Source organism: Plutella xylostella, chromosome 13, assembly GCF_932276165.1.
Source record: "Plutella xylostella chromosome 13, ilPluXylo3.1, whole genome shotgun sequence".
Taxonomy (NCBI): domain Eukaryota; kingdom Metazoa; phylum Arthropoda; class Insecta; order Lepidoptera; family Plutellidae; genus Plutella; species Plutella xylostella.
In genome coordinates, this window is record NC_063993.1 from 3072504 (window position 1) to 3093775 (window position 21272).

Below are 21272 nucleotides of genomic sequence, written 5' to 3' on the forward strand. Positions count from 1 at the left end.
ATCTCAAAATCACAAATGGTGCGTAATGCGTAAACCTAATAGTTCCTTGAAAATTATAGAAGCAACCACAATATTACGACTCACATAAGTTAATCGTTTTCATCTACAAAAAAATACAGTCACACACGGCACCTTTTCAAAACTACTCAATAATACTGCCTCTAATCGAGACACAAATTCATCATAAATCACTAGCACATTGCGAGTCCTTTATAGTCTAAATTAAGTACAGCAACACCAACTCAGTCTTCTAATCATGGAACTAGCAACACAACATCTTTGCACATTGGCCCGATGTAACACTTCAAAACCCACCAATTCAAAATATCACTTTACCATCCAGTATTACCTCAAACCAACACAATAATATTATAAATTGTCAGTAACAAGACCACATAAACCTCACTCCATACACTCCACTTCCACTTTAAGATTTCATCAACTATCGTCCTCAAAACAACCCTCAAGTTTGTCCAGTTTTCCCGCAATTGTTCGTGCCCGGTCTACACAGGCACTTAACCCTCCCATCCAGGGGGTCCCTGGTGAGCCAGGAGTGTGGGTCGCAGGGACCCTGAGTGTGCAATATGTGGCAGGAGCCGTTGAAGACCGCCGCCCCGCGACGGGTTAGACATGTCTCCACCTGGAATGGAATGGTTGTGAGTAAGGTAAAGTACGTAAGGTAAGTAGATTAGTTACTTTTCTCCAGTTGTTTTTAGGATAGATGTTATTTGAGTTGAGCCTTGATAGCTATCCGTTTGGCACATACAAACTAAGGCCGAGAACAAAGAACCCCGTAGATCCTCCAAATTATAACTCAGGGGAAAACACATAGCAAAGCTTACGGTCTGATCTTGCCGGCGGTATATTACCTATATTGCTCTTAGTGGCATCATTTTAAACGGGTATTGTCATCATCATCATCATCATTCAGTTTCAGTACTTAAGTATGCTTTGATTTTGAAAAAAGGTTTCAAATGCTGCTTTTTAAATAATTACCTCTCTTCTAGCACAACTGCCGCCGCCGCAAGCGCAGACGCCGTTATGGCTTAACCCGTCGAGCGCCGGGCGCGCGTCGAAGTCGAAGGCCACCACCTCGCCCAGCGGGCACGGCTCCGGCGCGCCGGGCCGGTAGCAGCGCCGCCGCTCAGGGACGTAGAGGCGGCCGCGGGCGCAAGGGACCTGGGGGATGTGGGGAGTTATTACATGAATGTTTGTTAAGTACCCGCTTCACAATGTCTGGGTAATGACTATGAAACAAAAAGTGTAATTATTCCTCCATGCTGGAAACCTGCACATCCATCACCCTGGATTTTCTCATTAGGCATAACGGCGTCATTGTACTAACTGCGTCATTGATACCCCTGATATCCCTAGAACCTTACGAGATAGGCAATAAGGCAGCAGAGTGCATCGCTAATCTTGCATCAGATCTATGTTTGTGTATTTTTAAAAGTAGGCAACAAAGGTCTATGTGTTTCCTCTTGGAGCACGACCAAGAACAATTATCTGCCTGTAATCGATTCCTGCACCTGTTTGAAAGATATATCTGCGAGATAGTCGTTTAATGAAACACCAACATAAAAATAAACATTGATCCCTGTAGTCTTCGATAAATAGCAAGCTAAGCATTCAATAAAGCTTAGTACGAAATAAAATGGAGGCGTTAGGAAGGTTCAATGTCTATCGGAACAGTCCTCGGCCAATCAATAAAGGTAGATTACCGAGTTTGTTTTATTGTTACGACGTATTCGGCCGAGTAAGTTCTGGATTCGCCTACTTAGTATTCGTACCTGGAACTTTTCCACTGTGTTACTGTTGAACCTTCTGGGAAATGCCCGGGGCAGTATTGCCTGTGTTAGAGTTGGGGGATAATACGGGGAATGGTAGCGTTGGTAATGACTTTTCAACAACTTTGTATGTAGTGTTGGTAATGATGTGAGTGGTGGTGTATCGGATAAGATCTCGTCCACTTATTTGAGAGGCTATGGGTTCAAATCGTACGTATATACGAATTAATTATTTAAAATTATAGGACTAAAACATGGAAAACATGGTGAGGAAGCCCACATTCCAAAACGGCGAAACGGCGAAACAGCTGGAGACCTATCACGTATGTGCAATGTGCAGCGATCACGGTAGCATAAGTGGGTGACTCGCTTGCGAGTCACCACTGATACATTCAAGAATTTTAAAAATCGTAAGTACTGTAATTTTTTTTATAAAATACTCCAACGCACTATTTAGTTTAATAGATTAGGTGTTGTATGAGTAGTAAGTAGGTTAAACTTTAAGATAAAGTCCATATCATCGTTAATCATTCTAATTTATTACTTAACCGGTTCGTACATTCATCATGATTCAACATAATTTCGTCAATAGACAGATCTAATTGATTGGGCATTGAAATTAATGTTCCTTTTGTACAGAGATCCGATACTCAAGATTGTATTCAACGGATCAAGCCAACCATGATATAGTTACATACCTAAGTATTATTTTCAGAATTCGAATTGAGCAACTTAGATATAATTATTATATGTTAATAAATATTTAAAGAGAATATCAAGCGTTTATAGGTTGGTTGGAGACTGATATTATGTAGTGTGGAGTCTACTACAAATATTTAAAGATTTTCAGTATTCTGTATTTGCTTTAACCAAAAAATAGAACCTATCTATAGGTAATTTACTTTGGCCAATGGTTTGATAGTGATTGAACCAGATAGTGTGGCTGTGCCACATACAAAAACAAAGCAAAAAACCGCATTTTGTTACCAATGAATAAAGCCACAAATTATCTAGCCGAACTAGTTCAAAATAAGAGCTCAGTGGTAGAAGTGGGGTGTTATTCACTGCATCTTATTCATATAATAGTTAATCTAAGCCTTAGATTCTAGGTATTCTCCATACCTTAATACACCGTCCTCCTCTCGCAATCATCTCGTCCTGCTCGCACGGGCCGCGCGTGTACAGTCGGTAGCACGCGCCGTCTGCTGCACGCGCGTGGAACGACTTGCACGCGCACGCAGCCAGAGAGCCGTGCGGGGAGACTTGCGTGATCGAAAACGTGTGCCCTTTGGGGCACGGGCCGAGGGAGTCTGGAAGGGGAGGAAGAGGGGATTAAGTATTAATATTTTTAAAGAAATAAAGTAACACCGTGTTTGGATCGCAACAACCTTATGGTATGTATGAGGATCCTATCAGTGGCGGATTTACCTATAGGCCAAAAAGGCCAGTGCCTAGGGCGGCAGATTGAGAGGGGCGGCAAATTTGGCAAATAAGTATGTTTTGTTTTTAATTAATAATAATAATAATAATAATAATAAAGTCCTCCTAGCCGAATTTCGACTACGACGGCCAATCTCAATTGAGATCAGCCATGTACGCAGGAGTAGATTATAGTGCCCAAGTGTGTGCGCAGTACACAGGAGCACTCTCTGTTCCATCACTCTCATAGCCCAATGGGACGGATTGACCGACACGACTGGAGAGAGCTAGGCGCAGGACCGACTGCTTTACATGCCCATCCGACAGCATGGATCGTTTCACTGTTTCGGACATCAGGTGATCAGCCTTCTATGTCCTAACCAAACTTAGAACCACAATTTAGAAACACAAATTGATGGTCCCACCCGGGAATCGAACCCGGGACCTCTGGGTCATGAAGCGAAGCTTCTACCACTAGACCACAGAGGCAGATTAATTGCGTAATAATTTCATTTTTTATATGTTTGGGATCCTTCACATATTATAAATCCAATTTTGCAGCACTTTTACACGACGGCACTATAAGTAATAGCTGAAATACGGGCATATTTTTATGTTTGTTTTTTTGTATTATGTAAATGAATTAAATAGCCATATTCAGAAGGCTCTAACATGAAAATTATTTATGGCTGCCTTCAATTAGACAATATTTCCTAAATTTCTATCTAAAAATCAGTTTTATAACTTGTTTTTTTTTTGTTTATGCAAAATAGGGCTAGTAGAAAGGTTCTAACGAGAAAGGTCTCTATAGCTTTTATAAAGAAGACAAAATTTACTTATGTTCTACTTTTAATTCAACTCTCTAGGTTTCATTGGTGCAAAGATACAGGTTCTGAAATGTCTGATATTTTGTTCGAAAAAAGTGTTAGTAATAATGTATGCCATTTGTGACTTACTAAAATTAACGGACGAAAATTGTCCTTTGCTGACCATTTCAAAACCTAGTAAGCGCCATTGACCATTTTAAAACCTAGTAAGTCATTTTCACTTACTGTGTTTTAAAATGGTTGGTGGCTCTTACTATGTTTTGAAATGGTTTTCGTGGCATTTTTGATTTCGCAGGGTGGAGTTACTAGGTTTTTAGAAATTTTATTTTCGTTTCTAAGCGGTTTTTTGATATTCTGACAATGCAGTTTTGTGCGGAATCGCCTAAAATAATGTATAAATCAAAGACCCATTTTTTTTTAAAGTTGGCGGTTACTGTGTCTTGAAATGGGACAGCCGAATGTATTGCGTCCGTCTTGCGTTGGCAACATTTAGATTTTGGCCAAAAAAGTCTTTTTTGGCGTTTTTGTAAAATAACTTCTAAATTGTATGCATTATATTCTTGTTTCTAGGTTCTTAAAATAGGCATTACCTTACCTACCTGATTACATAATTATTTTTAGTCTTTTTGTAAAAACGCTTTTGAAGAGAAGTTATGATTTTTTAAATGTTGTCAACGAAAGACAGACGCAATACATTGCCTTTCAAGAGTAGGGGGCCTGAACGAATGAACCGATTTCAATTTAGTTTTTTTTGTATCACATGTGTTCTACGGGAGAGTGTTCTTAGACAAAGTTTGCAGAAAAACGATTTTTAAAAGTTACAGATGTTTTACGCTTTTAAGTCTTTTTACGGGTTTTTTATTTGCCTGTCAAATTAAACTTTTTAGGTTAACATTAAACTCTTCAGTACATAGCGGGTTGCAAAAATAATCTAATTAAATGACAGAAATATGATTAAGTTCACAATCGTACTAATAACGAAATTAAACTAACGTATTGAATTTCAAAAGTCAGTAGGGGCTGCAAAATATTAATGGCCTACAGGCGGCAAATTTGTAAATCCGCCACTGGATCCTATGATAATAATATGTCACAAACCCTAGACGCACGCTTCTTTTGTTACCGACCCGCAAAGAAGAAATACATCTAGATCCATATGTTATCCGAATGATGCTGTGCCTTTGCTGTATATTCGCCCATTCGTCCTATAGTATATCTTCCGAATGTTCTTCCATCAATTCTTTCACCCGTCCATTCCTCCTTCTCCCTAACATCTCCGTGTTTCTTACCCAGTTCATAGCAGGAACTGGTCTGGTTGTGGTAGTGTGGTAGATGGGGCTCGCAGCCGCAGGTCCCTCCCGGCAGGAACAGCTGGCCGCGGTCGCAGGGGCCACGGGAGTAGTGCGCGAAGCAACCGTCCTCGCGAGCAGAGTAGTGCGGGCTGGACTTTGAGCACTGGAATTGAGAGTTTGGAGTTTAGTGAGGAGGGTTTGAATTATCAGTCATTCAGGACATAGGGTGCTCATAAGGAGTAAACTCCTTTTCCAACCGCTGAGTCGTTAAATATAAGTAACCAAAAAGGGTACTACTTCGTTGTTACGAGTTAATTTTGCTTGATGTGATGACCGGTGGAAGTTCAAGCAGAGCAGCCATTCACTTTGGCCGTTTTTGTTTTTTTTTTAAATCACATCAAATATTTTATTGCCATAAAGTGTACATTAATGATCTTAAAATAAAATAATACTTACAACTTGATACCCATAGTGGTTTCCACCCAATATTGTATAAGTCAATGTTTCCAGCATAGTTTAAAAATACGAAAGTACTACTACCTAGCTTTTTCATCATTTTGTTTCCCGATTTTTTTGCAGACAAAGAATACAAAAGATCATCATCGTAATTGTATGTAATCATAGTGCATTATGATTATGATAGTTGATCACGAAATTCCTGAGTGCACCACATCACGGCACGTCACTCACTCTCGTTAGCTAGCGCCTCAGATATTAATTGGCTCGGAAATTCAGGCCAATAAGAAAATAATAATAAAGTTCTATACCTACAGTTTAGATCTTTGGTGATATGATGATAGATAAGGTTCCCTTCGAGTGAGAGTGTGGGTAACAAGGGCTAGAACGGGGCGCAATTAAGACGTAACAAAAGTTTTGCATCGCGCTCACTCACATCGCGCAGCGGAGGAGAACGTCTTAAATGCGCTGCTAGCCCAAAAAATTAAAATATTATCAACTAGCTTTTCCTCCTATAGGTATCTATACATCATCTACACGAATACAAAGGAATCAACAACACCAACTTACAGTGCAATTGGCCAGCCCATCGCTGCCGACGTCCAGTATGGTACCAGGGTAGCACGGGCCCTGGCTATGTCAGTAGTAGCAGCGTCCGTCCGCCGTATACATAAACTATATCCTGTTCCACGGAGAAGGATATCTGCCAGAACCCTTATACATTCGTATAAGGGTAGTTTTTGTCTGTATCAGATATCTTTCCCCATGGAATGGGATATACACGAATACAAAATGAATCAACAGCACCAACTCACAGTGCAATTGGCTAGCCCGTCGCTGCCAACGTCCAGTATGGTACCAGGGTAGCATGGGCCCTGGCTGTGTCGGTAGTAGCAGCGTCCGTCCGCCGGCCAGTAGAGAAGGCTCTCGTCCGCGCACTGCTGAGGACGCACGCACATGCCTTGGCGCTCTCTGGAACATTACATAAAAGCTACTTAGACATGACTGTGCTAAACGTTTTGTAATAAATCTGGAAAATTCACTTACACCCGGTAATATATAGGTCCATATAGGTTTAATTGTTTTTAATATATAGTTAACTCAACTTTTAGTCAAAAATTCGTTAAAAAAACCAATAAAATGAATATGTTTCTGTCCTGCAAATGGTTATAGTTAACTACGGATCAAAATCCGGTCACTGATGACTAAATATTAATCGTTAATTCAACGATAACTTTATCGTCGATTGACGATGAGTTTACGATGAATTTCTTACAGTTGTAGAAACAACTGAATATGGGGTAGCCGCTCCTGACTTTTGGTGGTGTATGGTGTAAGAAAGGTCCTTCTAACAGCCACATCCAAGATTCAAAAAATATATATTCCACAGCCAAAATCGAACCCGTAACCCCCGGCACAACACTCCCCACTGCGGCATCCGGTCGTCAAACAAAGTACGTGACAATGAGTCTAAATCACCGGTTACAAGTGTTAACTGTAGATGGTGAATAAAGATTGTGGGCTGAGTTGTGATTCTTGTGATGTAAGGTCTTCCGAGAGCCAAGTTGATGGTGTGAATGTTAAAATAGTTTTTATGGATTACGTTACGATTATGTGTAAGAAGAACACCGTTTGAGTTTGAAATTTAGTTTGATACTCCCGGCCGAGAAATGAGGATGCCATAAGTTTGATTAGTGTATTTTTGTGTTGATTCGAATCTAATAGGAAACGTTGCTATACACCAGCCAGCTCCCAATAGATTTGCGTGACCTTAAAATGTTTTCCCATGGGAATTCTAGTAAAAACCTGAAGTATTTAGGTCCAAGTTAGTACTCATTTATGAATCAAAAGAGTACCAGTAATCTACATGCTCAACTTTTCTAGTCACACCGCAGTTGCCGCTTCACGGATTCGTTATCGACGTAGATAACCGTCACTATATAGCGAATCACCATAAACACATCGCTGTGATTGGAGGAACGCGCATTGACGTCGATAACAGACGCGAGCCGCAACCACAGATAACACACACTCACCCGCGCTTATTAAAGCTCTCCTCAACCGGGGCGAAGTATTCCCCCGGCCGGCACGGGCCTCGCTCGAACAGCTTGTGACATGTCGTCGTGTGCGGCAGCTGCGCCGACCCTGGGGGACACTTGCACTCCGCCACGGTGCGCCCGCCCCACCGCCCTGGGCTCAGCTCCTGGGTGTCTGGACATGGGTGCCCTTTCTGTGGAGAGGTGAGGGTAGATGAGCTTGTTATTATTATTAAATTCTTTATTGCACAAAGTAAATTGGTACAAAGGCGAACTTAATGCTAGCAGCATTTTCTACCAGTTAACCTTTGGTGATGTTGAAAAAGTGATTGGTAGTGCTTAAGGCTTTGAGGAAAGAAGATGGTTTATATTGAGTACTTAACCGAAATATTAATATCTTAATATATACCTATCTATACAATATAAATATACACATGATACCTAAATAAATACATTACATACATACATAAATACATACATAAAATTACTATCATCATCATCATCACACAGATAGGGATCAGTTAGGCAGAATGTTCTGCTCTTGGAGGTAGTGGAGACGAACTTTAGATTTAAAAAGATCTATAGACTTAGTTTGTCTTATATCCAGTGGTAACTTGTTCCACAAGCGAACCGCTGTCACAGTGAAAGAATCAGAATACCCTGCTTGTTGTATATTATTATTGATGATAGATGAGAGGAGAGATGCGCTGGTTAGGTAAGCTTGTTCTGGACAAGGGTGACCTCATGCATCATCATGGTGCGTGATGAATGAAGGGGCCCTACTATGGAGGGGTACGGAAGACTGGTTAGGTAGAGCTAGGTAAGTTTAGAGGAAAAAGAAAGATTTTGGGAACTTATGTTAGAAATCTAGTTAAGTTTACAGTAATAGGGAAGATGGAGACATACTTTTAGTGGTTACAAAATTATGCGTGTGTAATGAATTTACTTAATGCTTATATCTGAACTTTTAAATTAGCATAAGTTTTGATCCCAATTTAGTAATCGTATATTTAATAATCATGCCCTTCCACCTATGAAGTAATAAATCTACGTTTCTAGTTTTCACCTTACATTTTTGCTCAATAATTAAATAGTATCAGATTTTGTAACGAGTTTAATTTTATTTCATAATAATTTTAAATTATTACATATGTATAATACAAAATTGCTAACTTTTCTTAGGCTTGAGATCATTTGTAAGAACGTATGAAGCATTCACACATCTATCTATTATGGCAACAAGATTTTCCGCATTTACCCTCAGATGTGGGGCATTATGTGTAAAATACATATTATGGGCTAGCTGTTTATAGCCACCCAAGCTAACGTCAGAAAGCCAGTATGGCTTTCAAGCCAGGATAGCTTGGTAAACGACCTAGGTATTAAGAACTTGGAGGAGACACATCAGAGATCCGAAGGTTTATTTATGCATATAGTGTCTAAACAAGATATGGGAGGTTTTTTCATAGTCTTCTATGCGACTTCTGCAAAATTACTCGAACATTTCCAATTAAACTTTTAACCCTTTCCTAAGCTTAAACCATTTCCTATTCCCACCACGGTTGTCTACTATCCTGAGTGAACTTATTTAAGTGGCATATAATATCAACGTGATAAGTACCTACTACCGGTACTAGCATCAATCCATATTCCACAGAACCACGCCGATAGACGTGACGTCACAGCGTGTATACCACCGTCCGCGCAACCAGGTCAAAGCCGATCGGGTTACATAATGATAGTTACCATATCGTATCGAAACAGTGCATTTTTCTCACAACAAACGCTGCCTGAGGCAAACTCTCCGTAAGAAAAAAGTTAACGACAATGTTTGTTGTTAAGTGATAGGCTGAAAAAGTTTTGTTGCTAACTATTGCAGGCGATTTCATGTATAATTGATGGTAGGGTTTTTGTAGGTCTAAGGTATTGCTCGGTTAGTTCATTGATTTGCATGTTTGCTCAACTGCGTTTCCCAGGCGTATTAAATTGGCAATTTGACATGTAATTTATTGAAATGTTATACCTGAGGGTAATCAAAAATAGATTCCACATGATTTAGGTATTTTAGATAGCTAATACAATAGTTTCAATCTGGTCTACACAACCACAAAAATAACTTACATAGCTTCGAAACCAAACATTAATACAAATACATTATACTTAATAATATAATAAACAGAAGATAAATAGTTATAAAAAGAGACAAAAACACGACATTAAAATATTGCAAAAACCTACGTTCGGAAAAAAACGCATTTATTTCATGCATCAGCGATTTAAAAGACTTAAGTGTAATAAATAAAATTCTGTTCCGAACAATAAATTTTAAAGACGATTAACATTTAATCATAATCATCATCATAATCATAATTTTATTTCATTTTCATTTACATAGGTACAGTGTATAATATAAAAATTTTAATATTAATTAGGCTATATTGAATGTGGTCTGTATATAGATTCTATTCGCCTCTGTTCCCTACACTAGGTAATCCTGTATTGTAGGGTCACAGCGGTTTACAATGGTGTGACATTTAAAATAATGTTTCGTTCGTCGCCATTTAATTCTTGTATATAAATAAATCTCTAGAAACTAACAGTTGGGCTACATCCAGCAGAGGATGATTGCGGGCTGATGATGAAGCAAAACTTTAGTGAGATTTAACCTGTTAGCTGCCTGAACGCGGATCCTTCCAAGATCCTTCACTCCTCCTTAGAAGATCCGGTTACTACGATTAGGTCTATTTAAGCCTGGATTCATTTGAACCATTGCAGGTATTTTCATAGACAATTACAGTTGTTGCATAAGTGGTATAGCAACTCGAAAGAGGGTAACTCAGACTGTCCTTCTGAATAACTAAGGCTTATCTGCTATAAATACTTCTTTTTAACACTATGTATAATATCAATTATATAAGTACAAAGATTATATAGTAATAGATATTCTTATTTAATTACAATCACTGCTTTAAGGTATATCTATCTATAAAATACGCGGAATAGCTACGTTTATTTATTTCAAAGACTACGGCAGCGCATGAACAGCTATGAGCCATGTTCGTGGTACTAGCCAATCAGACAAAGTGATTAATGATGATAAAACACCATTGTTTCCTTCCTCAAAGGATAATTGCCGGTATAACTTACATCTCTATGCGAATACAAGCATTTATGCAAATTGGTTTTCGTCGGAATTCCCTTTTGTTTGAAGTTACCTGGTGCCCTATTCCTATTACATACGAGTAACAATATTTATTTCAACTATAAATAAAAATATTTATTTAAAAGGTAAACGAGTTCTCGAGTGAAGACTACGGACAGACAAGCGTAGTGTGGGACGCCCTCCAGCCCGGTCGATCGACGTCCTATGACAGGTAACGAATGTGTAATGGTGGTCAGTTACGGGATGATGATGATGAAAGGAGAAACTGCAAGAACGGTTCTGAACTGTAAGTATATTGCAGTTATGAACTTCCCTGTAGGTACGTTTTAATACTCAGTAAAGAATAGTAGCATACCTATGACAGAGCCGGTATCTGATATACCTCTATAATAACAACAAACATAGAAACAAGGAAGTCACAATATAGGTAAAGACAACCGTTTGTTATGTACATTTAAAGACTTGACTTGTAGAGACCTTTTTTACTCTAAGGATATACCAGTACAATCACCTAATTAAATAATCCTATCGATTCATAGCACTCTAGACAGTATGTCTAAGAAAAACTATTAAATTAATTAACACTATTTTAAAAATTCGGCGTTGTAAATGCCCATATCATAGCATCGAGCATATTTTCAGACATCAGGATCTATTTCGTAACACTCGTAAACCGACTTGGAACGACTATATAGAAACATCCCGAGGTTTGAACCCGAAACCTCAGGCTCTTATAGCAGAACTACTACGAATAGTCCACAGAGCGGAACAAGTACATGTTCACTTAAAATAAACTTTTAACTTAACACTTAAGTAATGCATTCTTAATTCAATTATTTATACGTTTTTTTAAACGCAACTGTACGTCAGTTTTCATACGATGCGACACAGCGGGGTCTTGTTACGTAATGTGACCCATGACCCTGACTATACAAGTGTTTGCGAAGCGTGCATACGAGAGTAGACACGACCTGTACAGTACCACTTACGGGTTATTGTGAAATTCCACCTATCTGGTATCTGTCCCATTTTATTTGCACATAACTTGAAAAACCGGGATAAAACATAGCGCATGCCTAGTTGCATATTTACAAAAAATATGTGATATTCTATACTGCTCGATAATAAATGGTATAAAACTTTCGTGATTAAAATATTATGTGGACATGCCACCACAAATGTATTGGTCGTAATATAACACATTTATCATCAAGATATATATGTTTGATCGAAGCATATGATTTGCAGTGGTGCCATCTCTACCTTACGTCAGTGCAGGGAACTTCCCTAATACATCAAATGCCGGAAATTATAACAGATGGTACATAGATTATTTTAGTATTGCATTTATTACTCTGTGATATAATGACGATATGAGGCTACTTTTGCCATCGCCTGTAACGAGTTTAAGTACTCGCTAAGGGCTATCCCCCTTATTCATAGAGAAGTTACAGAACGTTTTAACTAATAAACTGTTTTGTCCCTCTCCGACAATGAACAATTTGTTCTTTGACAGAGAGGGACAAAACAGTTTAGTAGTTAAAACGTCTTGTAACTTTTCTATGAATAAGCGGGTATAACTATAAGTAAATAGATAATAAGAGGTATGCAAATGGTGAAACAATTTACTTGATTCTGGATAAGTGTACAGTTTAGTAAGTATTATCCAAGTTTTAAAAGTTTTATCCAAAGTATCGACATTCTACATGTTATGTATGTATCAAAATATTAAAGATAACAAGTAACATACACAAAGAAGCTTTACCCAATTTCAAATTCACATGACCTCTAGACAACAACCTAATTTAACCTAAAAACATATTTTAACCTGACATCTTCCGACAGAGCACTCAACTCAAGAATATGCTATAAAGTTACACGACAAGCAATTAAAACATTTCAAAATCATACGGTTCTTGTGAAATACACCCGGGAAGATGGAACTACTCCATTGTTTCTCTTAACTAGCTTTTCCACCGCGGAATCACCTGTTCCAAGTTACATACGATAATGTAAATGTGTTTCATATCATTTTTAGAAAAGTATCAACTTTAGTTTTACCAAATGAACTGCAACTGTTTTACAACGTTTTATACTTAATCATATACACTGTGGTACAATCATACATAAACATTAGTATTTATTAAGATGCGATGCGATGAAAATAATACATATACTTAAATACTTAGATTCATTAGTAAAAACAAAAACACTTACCTACGAACACTACATAAAGTCTTATCAAATCACGACATGAGACAGCCAAAACTATACAAATATATTGTAAGTACGGAAAACGAAGAATATGGATGGCACAGTGGTTGCACCGCGTGTGAATCCAGTTCAATGTTACGTAACGCGACCTCGGCCCGTGTCACGGTAACATCTTGATAACGGTACTCAGCGCGGTGACGAAAGCCTTTGTTACCGGTGCCGTGTTCCGTTTAGATTATTTTTTGGGCGATAGTACACTTAGATTGGTAAATTACTTACTTGTTGGAAGATTTTGGCTAATGCGAATGTGCTTCGACCGACATTTATTTTGCATGGTTCGTTTCAGAGATTTCAGTTGAGTTTTTTGATCGCTGACAATTAATTTTTCATCTCATCAGAATTTCTTTTGAGACACGAGAGTTTAAAAAATCCTAAACGAGTTGTAACTTAATTTACGATATAAACGAGCTTTAAAAATCATCGGTAACATGGATATTAATACGATTTATTTATTTAACCATTACCCAAGTACTTGTAAGAAAGTAAATTGTATTAATCATAAAAATAAATGTTATATTGACGAGCTGACTAATAAATGTGCCCACTTACAACATAAAAACGGCAATCGATCAGCATTTAAAAACATGTAAATAGGTAGCATTTCGGGTTAAGAAAGTACCCATTCATCACATAACCTTCTTAGGTTGAGAGTTGAGATCATAAAGTTTCATGGGTCATGGACTTCTGGTGCAATAAGTTTCGAATGTTTTTAAATACTAATATGCGTGATTCGATTCCTGAAGACATTCGCCCTTTTGAAAAACAGTAAATTGGTAATGACCCGCTTACTTTGTACTCACCAATAGTTATTAAATTATTATTTTTTTACTGTAATTTTGTTAATTACTCATCAAATTAGTTCGACATTAAAATATTTTCATCCTTCAAATGCACGGTTTTGAGTTACGTATAATTTAACCTGAATCTGTAAAACATTTACTCACTTTATAAATCGTGTAGCATTTCCCATCAGCTGGCCAGTACAGCATCAACCAGCCTCTATGGTGAGCAGCACAGGGGTTCTTCCTCACATCAGCCCAGGGTGGCGGCAGAACCGCGGCCTGGCTGCCACAGAACAGGGCAGTCAACCATATCCAGACCGCCATTTTTAAAACTCAACTGATGATGCTGCGGTGCCGCCAAAAAAAGCGCGGCAAAATGCACAACTTTTTTACATGTCACGAAATGAGTTCGAATATCACTTTTTGTAGTAAAGAGGTCGTCATCAGCTGTTTTTTTTGATAATAATATTAGTTGAACGTACTAAGTTTTTCCTGGTTTTGAAAAATATTTAAAATGTTAAATAAGGTTTCCCTTTGAAAATTATTTCAAATTTGTATTCATCAGAGCGAGCGAGTGATTACTGATCATTATATTTTTTCCTTTGTTACAATAGACAGTGTTTTTTTTAATCTAACGGTGTTGTACCGTTTGAAGTCGCCGGCTTTACAGCTGTTTCGAAATGTTCTTACTATAATTATTAACCTAGATACTTCGATTACGTATAAAACACTTCCCAGCAACGACTGTAAAACCACGGTACAAGATAGTAAAACATACATAATTATTAGACCGATTAAAAAAACTGCAATTCATTGGCAGCTTCAATGATTTTTCACATCATTTGCGCATAGCTCACTAAATTCAAAAATAGAAAAAAGATCAACGCAAATAAAAAAGGTTACGCGTTGAACTCTAATGTATGGGGACATTGTTGGCTACGCCGCTACGAACTGTCACTGCTACGCATAATTAATCTGTGACTAGAACAAGGACGAGATCGTTTAATATAACGGTCATCTTGTTATGGTTCGTTGTTCTGAGATAACAAGGTATACATTTTCCGAGATTCTGTAACTGGTTGCCCGTACCGTTACGCAGCCGTGGGATAGGTCGCAAAAAACGAAACTTCTTGCAATATACCGAGCAAGGAGGTTCATTAGCGGAACTAAAGTATTGTCAGACAAATTGATGTAGAGCAAATAATGTAGAATAATGTAAGAAGCTTTGGTTTTGATATTGAGATTATATTTTAAAAGGTATTATGACATGACTATGTGAACATTAACGAAGTATTTCTTGTATTGTATACATTTTTAGGAGGTATGCAGTTTTGTGTCACTTTTTATCAGTTGAGACGAGGCTTTTAAGAGGCAACCTTCGTTTATGCTATTTGTCCCTTCCGGTAATTAGTCGTTTTTTGTTATTTTCAAACAAAAAGAGTTGAGCAATGGCGTTATCTCCGCGTTATCTACCTTTGTAGCTGCAAAAGAAAAGCTACTTAAATAATCTTCTCTGTATCTCAACAGTGATAGTAGCGTCGTGTGGTGACCCATTAAATACAAAATACAAGTCTTAGTAAAGGAGAATGGCCATTTCCCTATGGCGCCATGACCCAGAGCGGCCATTGATGAAACATACACTGATGTGTAGTCCGTGACTACAGCATATACTGGTATTAATTTTATTATTATGAGGCATGGGAGAACGAAGATATAGGTGATGAAAGATCAAGTCTTTCTACTGTACTAGATGTTACCCTCGAGCTAAAAATTTATTTTAAAAGTGTTTCCGTGGGAATTCCTGGATAAAAAGTATTTTATAATACTTCGGGATAAAGGGAACTTGAATAGAATGAAATAATTTTTGAAATTGGTCTCTTTATAAAAATAGGTTTCTGAGTGTGAAATGTGCAAAAATAATTATGATATTATTTGCATAAATAAAATCATGTAATATATTTTGTGATGCGCTATGTATTGGGAATCCCATGATTTAGATTATAAAACTTATTTGTGCGTGTACCATTCATCAAAATCTTATTTAACGAAAAAAATATATTTAATTAATTTACTTTTTAACCCTAATATCTCAAGAACCCCATGGTTTAGATTTTTTTAAATATTTTTCCCTGATAAAAGACATTTTTATCAATAACTTAAAATAGGTTTGGTTAGTGGCTGCTAACTTATGCAAAGCGGGTCAGGTTTCGCCATTCTTCTTTGATGGTTTTTTTTCTATTTAATGTTTCAAAACAGCTATATAAATCACAGTGCGGTCACATCATAAGCTTAACTAATTTTATAAATGCGAAAGTTTGTTTGGATGTTTGGTAGACTTCAACACCAAAAGTACTAAACTTATTTTTATGAAAGGAACAAGGATTAATAAAAAGGATACTTTTTTTTATCTCGGAATTCCCACAGAAAAACTTCAGTTCAAAGTAATAAAATAATGAAAACATAAAAAATATGAATATATTCGCATATCGGTAGAGAATACTTGTAGACAGATAAATGACTGATGGTAAATCGAAATGAATCCAAAATTTAGCGGAGCCAACGTGATCGCCTGCGCAAAACGTATTACAGAAAAAGTTCGTGTCTCTGCTCTCTACAGTATTTTATAGACCATAATATATAGCTATTGTTTTATGCAGAAATATGGGGTAGGTACCTACGTACTATCAATAATAATACGTGCCTACTTCTTGCGTGACACGAGTTAAAAAAAAAACTTGAGGATTACCTAAATCAAATGAGATTACTGATGTATTCAGCATTACCTTTTTGGAAACATTTTACAATTAGACTGTCCTATTATTGCCTATTTTGCATTATTATTTAATGATGCTATGATTTTCTAATATTATTCGCAACCTACCTTTATCTTGACCGGTTATATTGCAAATTTGAATGGAACTGCGTAATATATTTGAAACTATACCGAATATTATTCTAATGATGTGCAAACATATTCAATATGGATAAAATCTCACGGAATTTAGTCCTTTATTATCTAACTTCCGTTCTTTCTCCATCTGTTTCTTATACTTGGTATAAGTAAATAATCTACGTAGACTACAAAGTTGTCAACTGTATTTTTTCGTAAAAAAATACAATTTTTAATTTCAAGTAAAGTTTTGGTAGATCATTAAGTTTTTTCGTGCTATTATTTTTAATCGTTAATTCACAATCACAACACACAGCCCTGCCTATTATTGGTAGATACTTTAAAAAAATATTGGCCGTAAAGAAAAAAATATAATTTAAGAAAAATAACCGTCAAAAGAGGCGGGAACACGTGCGTTCGGCCGCCCGCCCGGAAAGCGCTACGCGTGCGTTTCCGAACGTCTCGCGCTTGTTACTAAAAAAGCCTTCCTTCGCTGTCGCCTATCGCTACTAGATTTGCTGCACTCCCTATGATGTTTCTTTGTTAACAGTTCAGTCTTCAAGTAAGCCAAAACAGCATGAACAAAGATTTGGAAAGATACTTATTTGCAAACTTTTAAAAGCTCTTTGACTTATTCATAAATATAAGCTACTCAAAATAATTAAGTACTTACACCTAATTATACAATAAGACCTAACTTGTGTCTTGTGTTAGCTCTAAAAAGTTCTAGCCAAGAAGCAGTTAGTATAGAGCTCAGAATAATCTTAAACTCTAAGTAACCGTTCGCACAAAATAGTTAAGAACTAACCAACTTAGGCGAGCACTCGAAACTCCTGAAAGGGAGGCAAATGTCAATAATAACTTGCACGGAGATTATACAGTCGTTATATTGTCGTCAGTTCTTGAGCAGTATGGGGACGTGGGTATATATACACGTATACCTACGTAGTTTTGTTAGTTTTGGCTTTTAGTGGGATGTTGTTACAATGTTTGCTTAGCCAATTAGTAAGCCCGGAGTTGAACACCCGCCTGACCACACAATGCCTCACTCGCGTGATTCCAGATCCCCAACTTGCTTGGAGGATGGAGTAAGTAATTGGAAACGCTTCAGTTTGTTGTTTGGGTATATTTACATAATGGGTGAGACTGAGAGGTGCACTTTTGCATGAATTTTGAGGCACTAACTAGCTAGTTGATTCAATTTAACCTGAGTTACTTACTCGACGTGTTACTTATACAAAGTTTCGCCAAAAGCTGAGTACAAGTCCTTAAGAATATACCTAGCTGTGCGCTTTAGATGAAATTGCTCAATTAACTCTATAACCTACGTGTAGCAATCAAAGACGACGATGTTCTTTGAACTTCTTGTTGCTATCTGTTTAATCAGTCACACTTGACTAGTTTTTCTAGTATTTGAGCTAAACGGTGTGCTGGTGTAGGAACCCGTAATACAAATCTGCTCTTCCGCTCTTCGCGCCATTGGCATTATTACACGGTGATGCAAGCACGGGACTAGGGATGGGACAGCTATCAATATCAGTTTAATTTAATTAGGGATAGTCTTTAATACATTTAAAGACTATCCCTAATTAAATTAAACGGTCAGATAGAAGTAGACTTTTTATCTTTTAGTGTATTTTCATATAATTCTGCTGTAAGTTTTCCTTTATAAATAAATAATTAACGATATTGTAATCATTACTTTGTAAAGCCAAGGAAACGTTCCCCCCAAAATGTATGATACATGCATTCATTATGTGGGTACACAATACATAGGTACTCGTCAAACAAATCAGGCACTCACCGTCTTTATCACCGTTGCAGGGTTAAAGACATTCCTGGACTATATCTACCTATATTATCCATTATCAATTTGGTACAAGGTTCAAGCAATGACGTAAAGATAATTCATTGAGGTTTGACTAATGTAAGAGACATTTCTCTGGAATTATTGTAAGTAATTTAAATAATAATGTATTGAGCGACCCTACAATATATTTTTTTACTTTGTGTAAAAGGCTAGCCAGACCTCCTTTAAATTTAATGAATACATAGGTACGCAGAAATTCATTTAAGGTGATATATTCATAATATTACCTAATAATACCAGATCAATGTATTGTGTTTTTAAGCTATTAATAAGTAGTCCCGGACATTCCCATCACTACGGGCCGCGGTGCCCATGAATTCAGTCCCGTTAAGAAGGTTGATCGACCGCGTTTACATCGAGCTTTATAAAAAAAAAACTTCGTGTCTAAACAGCTACCATGAAGTTTCAATATCGTACGATTCTCGTTTTTTTGTAGAAGGAAATACCTACACAAATTTTACCCCATTCTGAAATTTTGTATTTTATGGATTTTACGCTCGATTAAACTTTAATAAACAATAGTTAGCAAAAAGTGCTACAAATACCTAAATCAAACGCTTTTCGAAAGTAGGTCACCATACATGTAACAGAGAGGAGATGTTATTTAAATTCCCCGTTTTCTACTACTGTGTATTTTTCTGTCATCCCGTGAGGCTCCAAAATGTATTGACTGATTAGAATACGTTAATCGATAACCTGCGGGAAGCTTACATTTCGTGGAATCTGGCCGAGTAAAAACTCAGCACAAGATTACTTAATTACACACAGAAACTGGGCTAATTTGTAAAATTCATGAACTTTAAGTAAGTTACTAAATATCATTTTGTAAGTTAAGAAAACCATTAAATCGAGTAACCAGGGTACCGTATCCCACATTGCCCCGTAAATTCCTTGCAGGCAGTTTATGGCATGGTCTGCACTGCCTCCATAGCACTTTATGTTTATTACGTAGGATCTAATTCTAACAGAGAGGTTTATGTATGTCGTGATAGTGTTATGAAATGGTGTATTTAAATCACGAATTATGTCGGTGTTCTATATCGGGGGTAACAAGGTGGAATTTTATCCGTGATATTCCTGTTGAGCAGTGATTCAGGTAAACAATATACTCGAGCTATCGTGTTCAATGTTCATCACCCAATAACAGTCCACTTTGCTAGACATAGGCCTCTCATAGGATTCGCCTATGGCAGTCTGGATGCTTACAAAAGTTAACCTTTACCTAGTCAAATGGCATCCCACTTTATACACTAGCCTATGAGATGCTAGAGAGCTAACAGTCACATCATGAGTTTTTTTTACCGAGATTCAATAAAACATTCTAAAAACCGTTTATGGAACTTACCAATGTGTCGGCTGACGCCTCATTTGACGATCCGTTTCGCTATTCACGTCAGACAATTGTTACTCAAAGGATTTCGCGGATGAATCAACGCCTGTGACACAATAATGTTGGCATGAATTTGTGCGTTGCCATTATGAATGCCTAACAAGAATATCGTAGCTAGACCAAAACTGAAGAGGCCACTCGAATAATAATTATGAACCCATCTAATTATTAGGGGATAGTTCAGGGTAATTTAATGTTGACCCGGTACCACACGGTACCGGTATAACGCCGGGTATTTATAAAGGTAATAGCACCCTCTAATAGTTTTCTTATTATAAGTAGCTTTAATAGTTTTACCTAATTACAATATTTCCAAAACATGTTAGATCATATGTTACAAACTAGATAACTTTATTTTTCTCAATTTAATAATTTATTTGAAATACCCCCGCTACCCTAATCTATGTAACTACCTACACACCGCCTTTGGCTGATCGACTGGAATTATAAAACGGCCACAATATTTAATCATTTATGTAATCCTTAAGCTTACGTTGCCTTTTTTTTAAGCTCATAGCTCATTTGGGAATTATTTTAGGGCACCTAGGTAACATATAGGTAGTTATAAGTACCTATATAACCTTCACAGGAACAATGATTCGATGTACTCTACTGAAGGGACATTTAGGGGAGATACATAGTATCTGCGTGAAAGATTGTTAAATCCCATAATTAAAAGTTTGAAGAATCGAATGCCATGGGGGGCGTAGGTATATAGCGCGCCATTGACACGCAGGATTGCAATTAGAGCCAAGCAGGATTGCGGGACGACGGCAAGAGATCCGACGGCATGAGTCTGGTGCCTTGGAAGAGGGGCCGGCTGCTGGTGTGGGACGCAACATGCGTGGACACACTAGCACCGTCCCATCTACCTCCACAGAGGCCGGCGCTGCAGCCGGAAACGATGAAAGGTCGCAACACTCGACAGTGTCAGTGACTCAGGACATACAGTCAACATAACTACAGTATACTAGAATATTATAACTGGAGACTGACTCAGGAGGGCTCATTCTGAACAACTACGAGTTTTGGAAATTCGCAAAAAAAATATTCGTTCTCTATAATAAAAAGTCAGGTGACCAACAA

The 21272-nt window shown here is 37.5% G+C and overlaps 1 protein-coding gene across 1 annotated transcript; it reads right to left on the bottom strand.

The window, feature by feature from the left end:
• Positions 1–396: 396 nt before the first annotated feature.
• On the bottom strand, positions 397–14801 carry LOC105389113. The gene is made up of 7 exons (XM_048624975.1): positions 14199–14801; positions 7818–8011; positions 6597–6753; positions 5323–5488; positions 2910–3097; positions 997–1179; positions 397–640 (listed from the first exon to the last, which is right to left on the bottom strand). The coding sequence occupies exons 1-7, from the start codon at positions 14358–14360 to the stop codon at positions 464–466; spliced, it is 1227 nt and encodes a 408-aa protein (XP_048480932.1). The 5' UTR covers positions 14361–14801; the 3' UTR covers positions 397–463.
• Between the last annotated feature and the right edge of the window lie 6471 nt (positions 14802–21272).